General features: G+C 34.5%; 1 protein-coding gene across 5 annotated transcripts in view; it reads left to right on the top strand.

Annotated features, from left to right (window-relative positions):
- The window catches only part of Usp6nl (USP6 N-terminal like), a 169,208-nt gene that overhangs the window by 111,716 nt on the left and 44,226 nt on the right, over positions 1-13,266 (top strand). For 4 of the 5 annotated variants that reach the window (XM_013356412.4, XM_021723019.3, XM_021723020.3 and 1 more), the window contains 2 exons: positions 3,865-3,945; positions 9,173-9,280. In XM_013356412.4, the coding sequence (XP_013211866.1) occupies positions 3,865-3,945; positions 9,173-9,280 (189 nt within the window). The remainder of the gene's footprint in view (positions 1-3,864; positions 3,946-9,172; positions 9,281-13,266) is intronic. The other variant, XM_078023218.1, reaches the window with a different exon arrangement.

Here is a 13,266-nt window from a genome sequence, read left to right as displayed (position 1 = left end):
TGAAAAGTGTTGCTAAAGTAATGGAAGGATACCATCTCCACTATCATGCTATAGAGAAATTTACAATTTACCCTGGTTATTCCTATATTATAACAATCAGACTATATTAAATGATCAAACAAACAAAAGTAACATTCTGATTTTTTATCTATTTAGATTCATTCTCCTTCCCACCCTTCCACCTTGGGACTGCAGAATGCTAACAATCACTCCATAGTTCTATTCAGTTGTCTTTTCTTATGTAATTTTTATTTTCTTTAAAAATGTCTATATAAGTTTTCTTTTCTAACAATCATTGCTTTAGGTGATGAAATTAAAAGATGAACATATGATGTGGTCCCTGTGTCAAGGAGTTCATACTTTAATATTAATAATGTGATTTGGATCTTTGGGAAGCTAGAACATGAAGTATTGCGTGCTGAAACAACAATAATAATAATTCTCATTTTGTAGATGAGACAACTAAGGTACAGAAGAATTAAATAATTTGCCCAAAGTGAAAATAATAGGCATAGCTCAGATTTGAATCTAGGCCAGCTTGGTCCTTAATCTATAGTATGGATGCTGAGGGAACAGTTAATCTTGCTTGAGACATGGGTATATTTGGAGAAGTTCCAGACCTTGGGCATTTGACCTGCATCTGGAGAGAATACATAGGATTTTGCCAGATGAGGAAAGGAAGAGCATCATAGTCAGAAGTATACCAAATGGTCTAAGAGGCATGAAAATGCAGCATGTTTTTGGAATGACAAATAATTTAGAATAGCCAGATCATAACAGTAGCTGCCAAGTGAATCTGGAAGGTTAGTCAGGCCTTATTGTTAAGGGCCATCAGGTATACTGTGTTGAGTTTGAACTTTATTTGTGGATTATGAGTTGCCTTTGAAAGATTTTAAAGTAGACACGTTTAAAAGTTGTGGAGGCTGAACTGAAGACAGGAATGTCAGTAAGGAGCCATTGTATTCTTCCCAGAGCTGTGATTACTTGTATGAGGAGAGGACAGGATGGAAAGGAGACAGGTGGGACCAGCAAAGTATTATTTGGGTGTGGGAAACTCAAAACAACTTTGAGATTCCAATTTGATTGACATGGTACTTAGAGATATTATTAATTCATGTCAGGAAACAGAGGGTAATGGCAAAATGTTTGGGGAAATCTTTTTGGATATATTGAGTTTAAAATATCTGTTGAACTTCTGGGTGGAAGTTCTGATATGCTGTATATTCTAGTTTCATCTCTGTGTTGTTGATGAGTCTATGGTAAGTTGATGTTTCTTAGCCTGTTTTTCTAGAGCATTTAAGTTCACATTTATCACATTTTCAATTATTTCACACTTCAAAATAATTATTTAGAATAATTAGCTTCAGCGTGTATTGGTGAAAAAGTATATTTTATCCATAAATTACAGATTCATGAGTAGGAGGGGAAAGACTTGTGTTGCATTTAAGTCTGGTATAGCTGAACTGACAGAATTATGGAGTTTAACATTTAAACTTGATTGATCTACTGATACATAATTTTAAAGTTCTACAACCTGGGAGCTTCTCCAAGGTATAACTTTTGTCCTTCCTTCCTTCCTTCCTTCCTTCCTTCCTTCCTTCCTTCCTTCCTTCCTTCCTTCCTTCCTTCCTTCCTTCTTTCCTGATGTCGGGAAAGAAAAGCATATTTAATGATTCTTAAAAATTAGAGTGTTTTGTCCTTGTATAACATTTAAAATAATCTATATATGTATATATATATATGATAAACATTAGAATACAAAAGTGTCTCTTTAAAAAAAGAATGACTACATCCTAAAATGATTTGTTGATAATTCATAGTCATAAAAATGAAAGATAGTAAGAGATCTGCTAGAACTCAGCAGATCTGGCAAAGTGTATGTTATTAGACTCTTGGGTTGGCTTAAATTACTAGGTATTTTTCAGTTGGTGGGAAAAGGGATTATGCTTTGAAGAAGTCAGGAGAGGAAGTGTAGAAGAACAAAAAAATACCAAATGGCAACTTAGACCAATCTCAGTTTTTCATAGCTTGGCCATCTCTAAAGTCACATTTAGCAGAAACATTAATTAGATTTCAGTACCCTACTGAGTTTTAAAATTAAACATATTTCTGGAACCATCTGTAACATTTTATCACTAATAATATAATAAAGACTATGCTTAACCTTTTGAAAAATGAAAATTCTAACAGACTATTTTTGCTCACAAGCACTATTTTATTATGAAAAAATTTATAAGTGAATGTAAAAGAGTTAAAAAGTGGAACTGGGAGTATAATTTGGTGGTAGAATGCTTGCCTAGCATGTGCAAGGCCCTCAGTTCAATCCCCAGTGCCACCAGGGTTTTAAAAAAAAAGTAATTGAGTTTTAAGAATATAGCTAAAAATAATGTAAATATTCTCATTGGTGAGAATTTCCTAAATTCAAGATTTTCTCTGGGGTTCTTTTAGATCTAAAAATATTGGCAGTGGGTTTATGCCATCTGCCAACATATAATGCCTCCTTGTTTGAGGCTGGATTGAAGCCAGTCAGAAAGGAGTCGTCGTCTTTATCCAGGAGCTGCAATTGCCTCAGTACATCAGAGAAGAATAGAAACCAGAGGTGGAAGATGTGGCCCCTAAGAATGCAGGTCCTCAAGCCAAGATGCCTGTCTCTGAACTCCTCTTCTAACCTTAATGAGGCCTGTTCCTTAATCCCTTTGTGCCTCATTTTCTTTATCATGAAATGGAGATGACCACACCCACTTTAGTGGGTTGTAAGGAGCATAAGATGCATCCTTATGCTCTTTGAACATAAGATGCATCCTCACAACTATTCCCATTCCTGCATACTCTTCTATTTCCATTGCTTTTTATTTGTACAACTTATTACTCTCTCAGGCCTGAGTTTTTAGGGGGAAAAAAATCTTCTGGAAACCAAAGAAGTGAGGAGCAAGCATTTTCTGTCTCACCTGTCCATTCCCCACTTCATCTCTCATTTCAATTTCATGTGACATACACAAGACCCTTGCCTACTTTGGAAGCCTCATCTCCTAATATTTCCTTTCTTTAAGCCTTTTGGGACTAATCCCTAGGGTGCTGAATCAACTTAGAAATATACATTTCCCCATCTGCCTAGAATATTCTTTTCCTGCATTGCACTTCCTAAAAATCCCAGTCATTCAGTTATTCATGTATTTCTCATTTTCTCTGACACCCTCTGGTTGGATTTGAGTGCTCCTTCTGTGTGACCTTACTGCTACCCTCCCTGCCTCTATATCAGAGCACCTGTCAGAGCACTGTGTCTTTCCTTGTCTGTTCCCTCTAGTGTGAAGTGAATCCCCCATAAGGCAGCAACTGTGACTGATTTGTATAATTTTTCTCTAGCCTAGTGCTATTTATAAATTAATCACACTAAAAGTAAGTAAATAAATAAATAGCCAGTTCCTTAAAAAAAATCAATTGCCATTGAAAACATTAATATGCTAGAATATGGTAGAATGAGAAATAAGGGAATTAGATTTGGAAGCTGTGATTTCATAGCCTCAGGAAAGATATTTTTAAATTTTCTTTTTTTTTTTTTTTTCAAAAAAAGTAGCCTTATGGGATTAGCCTTAAAGTGTTGGAAAATATAAGCAGTTTCATTTCTTGTCTTGGAGCATTCCTTTTTTACTCTTTAGCCACAGAATACTACTTATACAACTCAGATATTATCCAACTTACAACTTAGGCCAAGTTAAGATAGGATATTTGCTCTCTAATAGAGTACAATATTTTTTAGCAATATTTTTGTAGCATTTTTTTTTTGTAATTTGTAAGCAGAAACAAAACAAAAAACTCCAACAAAGAGTAACAATGACTTCACAATGAATTTTAACTTTATTTTAGCAAAAGAACCTGGAAATTGAAAGAACTACCAAATGGCTGAAAATGCTAAAAGGATGGGAAAAATACAAGAACACTGAAAAGGTAACTTTAAATCATGTTATTTCCATGTGAAACTGTATGTATTCAATGTGGATTTCACAATAAGAACTTTTCTTCAATTATGAGTGTTGCATTCATATTCACTTTTGAAAATTTCATTTAACTTGATAGAATGCCTTTTCTTAGCAGTCTCTATGTTGTAAGTAACACAATACCCAACTCAAGATTGGTTTCACCAGTTAAGTGGCTGTGTTGGGTGGGTTTTAGGAGTGATTTCAGCTCAATTATGGTCCCAGTGACTTGGCTTCTTCCATCTCCTCTCTGCCTTCTGCAGTGTCTGCTTCCTCTTGAGGTTGGCTTCCCTTTAAGGTCAGAATCACAGTAGCAGTTGCTTCATATCCCCATGTCACACTGCTCAGGGCTAACCTCAGAATATTTTCTTTGCTGCAGTAGCAGTCTCCTCTTCCAAAAGCTTCTAGCAAACCTCTCCTTAAATCTTTTTGCTCTGCAGTGAATTTGTGCCAAATTTTAAACCAATTAAAGAAACACACACATCTGTTAATATCACTACCAGTCTGTTGGAAAAGTCTTTAAATAGTGGGAAGGTGCCAAGTTCTTGGTGGTAGAAGTTTTTCAGAGTTCTAATTTTTACTTGAAAGGTCATATGTGATCAGTGAAACAAGACAGTGTTAGTTATTTTCCTTCAAATGACAGTCTCATTTATTTTGAGGAAATGTCTGCAAAAATACTACATCAAATCTGAACAACCATATAGTTATGGTTAGTCATTTGTTTTTTCGAGTAATAATGGTGTTCTATGAAAAAAAGAAGTAGGTTCAAATTGTTACATAAACAGTTTCACAATGGCTTTTTCCTTAAGTAACGATGTGTGCAGCAAGTGCCATATACGTTTCCCACTTTGTCACTTGGCATGTCAGTAAGACATGAACTCAAGATTCAGTCACATTTTTACTACTTCATCAAGGGTATCCTTAAGTGAAACTGATTTTTTTTTTTTAAACTGAGAGAAGAACACAGTGGTTCCTAGCACAGCACTGTTGCTGCCCTGATTTGTGCCAAGGTATAGTGGTTTTCTCTTCCTTGCTTTTCTGCCCTCAGAGCAAAAGTCAACACAGTGAAAATGGAAAGTTTGGTTTTAATCATATTCTGAAAATAGTTTGGACCTCATAGTACATACTTTGCAAACCACTGTCATCTAAGCCTCAATTTCTTCATCTGTGAAATGGAGATAGTAGTACTCATTTCAAAAGGATGAAGATTTAATGGGAAGCACATAGCATTGCTTCCTACATTGCTGTAGGAAGCATGCAGTGTTAATACTGATAGTAGGTGTTTTTTTTTTAAGAGAGAGAAAGAGAGAATTTTTTAATATTTATTTTTTAGTTTCCAGTGGACACAACATCTTTATTTTATTTTTATGTGGTTCTGAGGATCGAACCCAGCATCCTGCGCGTGCCAGGCAAGCGCGCTACCGCTTGAGCCACATCCCCAGCCCCTTGTTAGTAGTTTTTTGAAAGAGAGTTAGACAATAAAAATTTTTTAAAGGAAAAATAAGAAATCTTCCGGAATCCTATAGTAAAAACACAACTGAGTTGTTAGGATTTTTTATTTCCTCACACTTTTTTTCTATATAATCCCCACCACCACCACACATACACACACACTCTTTTTGTATAGATTTAAATTATTGTATGTCAGCACTTGCCAGCAAGAATTCCACAGCATCAGTCCCCTGGGTTCTAATAGGTATTACATAGAAGCAGTGAAACCTCAAGGTGAAGAGGAGTTGGAGTCATCCCATCCTGGTTCAAACTCTAGCTCTGCCACTTACCAGCTTCATGACCTTGGGGAAGGTATTTAACCATTTTCTGCTGTAGTGTATTCATCTGTAACATGGCAATAATAATTGTACCTATCTCATATAGTTGTTGTGAGGATTAAGTAAGTTAATTTAGTAAATAAGCACATAGACTAGTAGTGCTTGACAGGGTGCAGTCTGAAAGTGTTGTCTATTAAATAAGAAAAGGGCTCTCTGCTTAGAGTTGGGTATATCAGAGCCAAAGTTAAGCTAGGTGCGTTTGCTAAAAGACTCCTTAGTCTTTGATAGTATAGTGCAGTGAATTTTTTAGAGTGACCTTAAATTATGTGAAACTTTATTTAACCATGCAGATCTTTTTGGAACAGGTATCTCACAGAGCTAATATTATTTTTCTTTTTGAGAAACCTAAATATTCTTATTTTAAAGTCAGTTGGACTCTTCTATTATTTTACTCAAGAGTGAATTCATTTTGGGTTGTTGATTTTAACTGTCTATTTTGGCATTGGTTTTGGAACTCAGGGTATTTTTAAGAGAAATCAGTTCAAAGTGGACGATTAGGTACAATACCTATGCTCTTGTTTAATAGTATGCTGTCTCTCAGATTAGCCCAGAGTTGACAACTACTTTACCTTATGTCTTCATGGAAAGATTGCTCAATTGGCAATTACAGGATAAATTTCCATGCGTTGCACTTCCACTTTCATCTTGCATTCAGTCTAATAAAATGTTTGTAGAATTATATGGCCTTATGTTCTCTTCTAGCATACATATATCTATGAAAATATGTAAGTCTCTGTAAAAATGAGCAATTCTACTAGGCTATTATTCTGACAGCAACTCTGGCTAATGCAGTTTCCATTAAAAGAGATTTTAACAGAAGTATTTCTTTGATGTATAATTTTAAAGCACTCTCCCATAACTATAATGTTAGCATCATTTGATGACATATATGGTCCAATTTGGTGTGAAGCAGATTGTACCTTCTAAAAGAATTACTGCTTTCAATTCATACCTTATTTTATTGCATTGAAGTAAAAAGTAACATGTATTTTTTTTTCATCTCTTCCAATGGAAGAAAGTATGTCTTCTCTCCACAAATTCCTTACTTTCATAGCAATAATACAGAGAAGTTCTAAAAATATTTTGAAATAAAAATACAGCTGTGGTAGAGAGTATTTGGAGTTTTAATTTAAAAAATTTCCTTTAGGATGTGTTGCCTATGTGTTCTCACAGAGGCTATCTCCCTGTGGACAGTATTTTAAAAATATAGTTTATTAAATGAAGTTATTTCTGCTAAGTAAAGACCATTATGGTTTAAGTGGCCGTGACATCATTATGTCTAAGTTCTGTCACAGCAATGTACCTACAACAGATACACATCTTTCTTTTTTGGTCAGATAACTGAATGTCTCTTTGAGACCATGTTAGTCAACATCTTATTTTACTGAGCAGAAAATAGATCCATTGTTTAAAAATAAATTCTCCAAGGTCACTTGACTCGTTAGCAACATCCAGACTGCAGCTCACTTACTGGTTCCACCTATTATGCTAGCCTTTCCTTTTGGTTTGTCAATGAAAGGTCAGATGGAAATAGAACACAGTTAGTAGGGCCCTATGTATGGTTCAGTAGTTTCATGTCCAGATTTGGGAGACTGCTGCCATTGGAAGGCAGAGATGGGAGCTGAGAAAATGGGGAGGCACTACAGAGCATCAGCAGTGCACAGTGCACTTCTGTTTCATGTTATGTACTTGAAGTTCTGAAAGTTCCACAAAATAGAGCCAGACTTTCTGGGTTGAAAAGTTTACTAACTGGAAGGCAAAGTGATATGGATTAACACATTGTTTTGAGGGCACTAAGTTTAAAAAAGAGGCATTGAAAACAGTCATTTAATGGAATCTTTGTTTTTTATTTTTATTTTTTTTTAAGTTGGTAGATTTTAAACATTGGCAAAACTAAAGTAGACTGCTTAATTCTGGGGGCAAATGAACAAATATAGTAGAAATGAAAGGCAAATTTCAGGCAACTTTTTTTAAAAAAAGATTTTGTATATGGAATCCACAAATTTGTAAAAGAATTTTAAAAGTGGTACCTTTCAAATTTAAGTATTAAGTTATTGTTAAAATCCAATATGTAGAGGTTCTGTATTTTAGTTGTTGAGACTGGGTTCTGAAGTCAGACTTACTGAATTTGAATTCTTATGACACAGTTTACTTTGAGCTAGTAACTTCTACATCTTAGTTTTCTCATTTGTAAAATGGTTTTGATAATAATACTAACTTCTTTAGAGACATACTATAAGGGCAAAATTTACTTAGAAATAAAGCATAATCTGGGCTTACAATAGACAGCCAGAAAATGTTAGAGTAATTATTGTTATAAATGTTAAAGATACCATTTGATTCATCATTATCTTCTCTCCTGTTCCCAACTTCATTTCCCATTTCAGGCACATTTATATGTATCTTTGTCATTTTTTCTAAAGGAAATCTTTCCCAATTCTCATACATAGAATTAGTTCTTCCTCTGTTGTCTCAAGTATAGTCTTAGGATGAGAGCCACTGTATCAGGCATGAGTGACCACATTGTAATGGCCATAGTAAGTTTGCATGTTATTTTGATAATTAGACTTGAGGGGGAAATGTCATTACCAGAAGGTGGAGAAGTATACTGAATTTTAAGATTCTTAGGGCAATCATGTACTTTTCAAGGACCCAAAGAGTTAATGATACTGATGAGTACTGTCTAATTTCATTAAAAAGTCATGTTTTCTTTGTTGGGGATTTTTCACTATATTTGTCTAATCAGATAGGTTCAATGTTAAAGGTTTTCCTGAAGAAATATCAATAAGTGAAAAGACAAAGGAGGGAAGAAAGGGAGTGTGTGGGGTGGGTTGGGGTGGGAGGAAGAAAGAGAGGGAACTAAGTGAAGTATGAGGTAAATGGCAAGGAGTTTGATCTGTTCTAGAGGCCCGGGAGAGAAGATGGTAACAAAGAGATTAGGTGTTACACAGTATTCTCGGCACACTGTGAGGACACATTTAGCACAAGGCAACCTTTTTGCTATTTGGAGCACTTTCTAGGTGAATGGGGAGAAGGGATCAAAGTGTGTAATAGGGAATGTCAGTAATATGTTCCTGGCTTACCAGAGAGCATTGACTATGCTTTTGTGCCTTTTAAAGGACACTTTGATAATAGTATGAACATACTAATGTAATATACTGAGCATTCTTGATGCTTTCTTGTTTATTCTTTCCTTCTGTGTCTAAAAAAAGGGAGTTGACAATTTAAATCTATCAACTGATTAAAATGTATTAATTAATTGTCATGGATACTCTGAAAATAAAAGACAAACATAACCTGGATTGATTGAAGGGACTATTCTAAGTTTTAGTCCGTTTGAAACTTCTAGTTTCTTTTTCTTTTAATAAGTTTCATAGGAGAATTTACAAAGGAATCCCACTCCAGCTCCGAGGTGAAGTCTGGGCTCTACTTCTGGAGATCCCTAAAATGAAAGAAGAAACAAAAGACCTTTATAGTGTAAGTACCTAAACTAATGGTTACTTTGAAAGTTAAAAGTAAAATAATATTTTTAAGCTGTCATGGTGATAGAAGATACTTGTATCATTACTTGAAATGATATTAAAATTATATTACATTGGACTTTGGAGGCCTGTTATTTGTTTTATTGACTGTAATTTAGTCAAATTTCAAACAAATAACTTTAGTAAAAATATGATCAATATCAGTCAATGAGTATCAAGTGCTTTGCTTTTCAATTATATAAATGATCACAGTATTTCAAATGATCCATCAATGTTGGGACATTTTTGTAGGAAAATTGACTTAACTCTGATTATAGTATCAATAAAGAGATTTGCAGTATCATTTTTAGAATTTATGAGAAAATAACAGCAGAATTCAGTTTATATAACAACTGCCTGTGTCTGATTTTTTTATAAGATTGAGAGAAGAATTTGTCCCCAGGAATATTAATTATTAATAAAAAGTTAAACTTTTGACTGTGTGGTCAATCTTTTGTAACTAGACAGTACATTAAATTTGTCTTCTTATCATCTGAGTTATACCCTTTCTAAGCCCAAGTTTTAATGTATTAACCTTTGAAAGGGAGTGAGGTATTTACATTGAAGAATCTTAGATGCATAGATTTTGAAATATGTTCCTTGGAAAATAATGTAAATAAATATATGATGCATTTAAATATATAAATTAAAATTGAATAAATGGAAAAAAATTATATGTAGCTTACTCTAAAGTAAATTATAAGAAGCACTTTGGTGCTCTTTCAGTATTTTTCTTTTCTTTTTTATGTATGTATATAGGTGAATTTCATCAAGATAAAAAGTAATAAATACTAATTAAAGAGCTACTCATTTCATGTGAATAAAAGACTTGCAAAATTCAGCTGTTTGGAGTTTACACAAGCCGAGTTTATGTCTCAAGATTTTAGAGTTTCAAATTTCAGGCTGTTGATTAGGTGTTTGCTTTTAGTGTCATAGTTTTAGAACCAGTGTTCAAAATAAAACATATTTGAGAGAACATACAGAAAACGTAACCCCAGCACTTGCTACAGTGTGCCTAGCATATAATAGGTGCTCAGTAAAAATTTAACTAAGAAAAGCAGCATGTTCTTTGTTTACATACTGTATTCATTTCCTAGGGCAGGCTACCACTGAGTACCACCATCTGAGTAGCTTAAAACTACAGAAATCCATTCTCTCACAGTTCTGGAGGATAGAAAGCTGAAGTTGAGGTGCTCAAGGCTCCAGGGAAGAATACTCCCTTGCCGGCAGTCCTCAGGGTTCCCTGGCTTGCAGCAGTGTCACTTCATTTGTGCTTCCTTTGTCATCTGACCTTCTTTCTTTTGTGTGTCTGTGTCTGACTGTCCTGAAGAAGACACTAGTTATTGGTTTTAAGGTTCACTCTAACCCATTATGACCTCATCTTAATTTGCTGTCTTCAGATGTTTTCCAGATAAGGCCACATTTACAAGTTCTGAATAGATATGAATTTTGAGGGAACATTTTTTAACCCAATGTATCTGCTAATAATAGAACTCTAGTTTTCAGTTTTATATATACATATATATATATATATATTTTAAAATATTTATTTTTTTGTTGTAGTTAGACACAATACCTTTATTTTATTTATTTTTATGTGGTGCTGAGGATTGAACCCAGGGCTTTGCACATGCTAGGCGAGCACTCTACCGCTGAGCTACAACCCCAGCCCTCAGTTATATTTTATTTCATTGTTTGCAAAGAATAAAATTGTCTCATGGCTGGCATAATTTAATAAAAACTGTCCATAGCATAAACAGAAATGACTTGGCTGTTTAAGCTCATAATTTTCATTGTTGTCATAAACATTAGTTTTACTTTGAGGTTTCCCAAGCGTCATTATACAACCAGGTCTTTCTTTCCTGATGACTCATTCTTACTCTCTCAAAAGTGGTATACATTGCACTTGACACATCCCCCCATGAACTGGAACTTTACCAGGAGTAAAACTACTTTATCTTAAATCTACTAAAATTTTTCTGACATGGGTGAAATTATTTGGAGCCTGGCATATTTTAAGCATTCATTCCTTTAAGTTTGCTCGATGACATGTGTATCCTTTCTTGGGATGAGACTTTGAGGTGCTGAAGAGCACACAAACATAAACAGGTGCAGTGTCAAGGAAGTGTTCTTCTCTATTGGAGAAGACATGATTGCATAGAAGTGTTTAGCATTAGTTGATGTGCTAAATACTCTAAAAGTAGTAAAACAAAAAATTTGCCTGGGTTGAAAGGAAAGAGTAAAAGAAGGTACATTACGGTTCGGGAAGTCTTCATAGAATAGGAGCCTGAGAGGAGTTCATTTCCAAAAGGGAAGAAATATAGGGATGGAATTTGAAGGTACACTGCAAACACTCTTTTTGATCCCTTCCCTCAGATTTGGATATGACTGGTTTTAGTTTGAAATTTCATATTACTGTATTTTATAAATAACTGTATCTCCTTTACCTTGAGGAGAGCTGACTGTATTCAAGTACTTTTATGTGTGGATATTATCTAAGTACTCTAAATGAACTATAATATTTAATTCTTCCAGTAATACTGAGAGACACGTTTTACTGTTATCATCAATATTTACAAATAAGGAAACTGAACTTAATTAATATTTTACTCCAGCGTTAGCAAGGAGGTAGGATTTAAAATCCAGACTGTTCTGGCTCCTGAGCCAATGCTCTTTTTCCTCTTGTTTTTTTTTTTTTTTTTTTTTTTTTTTTACTTGTACGTATCTCATTTGTATTTATCTCTCTTGTGTTTAGTAATGTACCTTATAGATGGTAACAAGTGGGTACCAAGCTCATGTGAGCCTTAGCCTGGCTCGGTTCAATCTGATTGGCCATACAACTAATTTTTCATCTAAATACCTCCCACTGTACTTCTGCCATAGGTTTATGGGTTCATTAGCTCCCATTTTTTTTTAAGATAAAATGTTTATTCTTGTATTATTATAGTATTCATGGATCTCAACCACCTAGTCTCAGAGAAAACGTAAAAACTGTTAACCTCCTTTTCTTCAGGAGGTAAGAAACAGGCTTGATTTACTGTATTCTGTGTATTAGTTTGTAAACCTTTTAGGACATAAATAACTTCCTGACCTGTCATTTTTTACCAGCTTAACTGGGCTTTGCTTCTATCATGAGACTTTTTTATGATGGATTTTCTTGTCCTTGAGAGAAGCTGTTATTATAAATGTGTTTGGGTCTTCTCCCTTCCAACTAAATTTTATTTTAAGGCATTTTTCATAATGTCTAGTCAAACATTTTCTTCCTTTGTTTCTGTGTCTCATCTTTTATGAAGAGGCCTATAACTATAATTGAAACCTCTGTACTTGCCCATTATTTAAATTTTTTTTTTAATTGTCGATGCCAGAATGCCTTTGTTTTGTTTGTTTATTTTTATATGGTGCTGAGGATCAAACCCAGTGCCTCACCCATGGTAGGCAAGGCTCTGCCACTGAGCTACAGCCCCAGCGTGCCCATTACCTTTTTTATAAAAGAAAATATTAAGGGCTGGAGTTATGGCTTAGTGTGGTATAGAGTGTTGCCTGGCATGTGTGAGGTGCTGAGTTCAATTCTCAGCACAACATGTAAATAAAATAGAGGTTCAAAAAAAAAAAAGAAGTAAAATATTGAGATCAAATATGAACAAATTATTATTTTGAAACTAAATTTTTGTATTATCTCATCAGCTTTTATTAGAAATAACAATAATATTTCAGTGGTTGTATGATTTTCATACAGTACTACAAATGTCTTCTTCTGTCTTCAGAATTCAGGAACATTCTGTGGGTACTCTTCAAGTTTTGAATTGCTGTTTTCTGGTGCCCAGGACTTAGCCCAGGGCCTCATCATTCTAAAGAAGTGCTCTACCTTGGAGCCACACCCCCAGCCCATTCTTCATGTTTTAAAAAGATATAGACGCTGCCCTTCTCTAGTTCCTACCTCAA

Source organism: Ictidomys tridecemlineatus, chromosome 10, assembly GCF_052094955.1.
Source record: "Ictidomys tridecemlineatus isolate mIctTri1 chromosome 10, mIctTri1.hap1, whole genome shotgun sequence".
Taxonomy (NCBI): Eukaryota; Metazoa; Chordata; class Mammalia; order Rodentia; family Sciuridae; genus Ictidomys; species Ictidomys tridecemlineatus.
The sequence above is the reverse complement of the archived record's forward strand: the minus strand, read 5'-3'. Positions and strand labels throughout refer to the sequence as shown.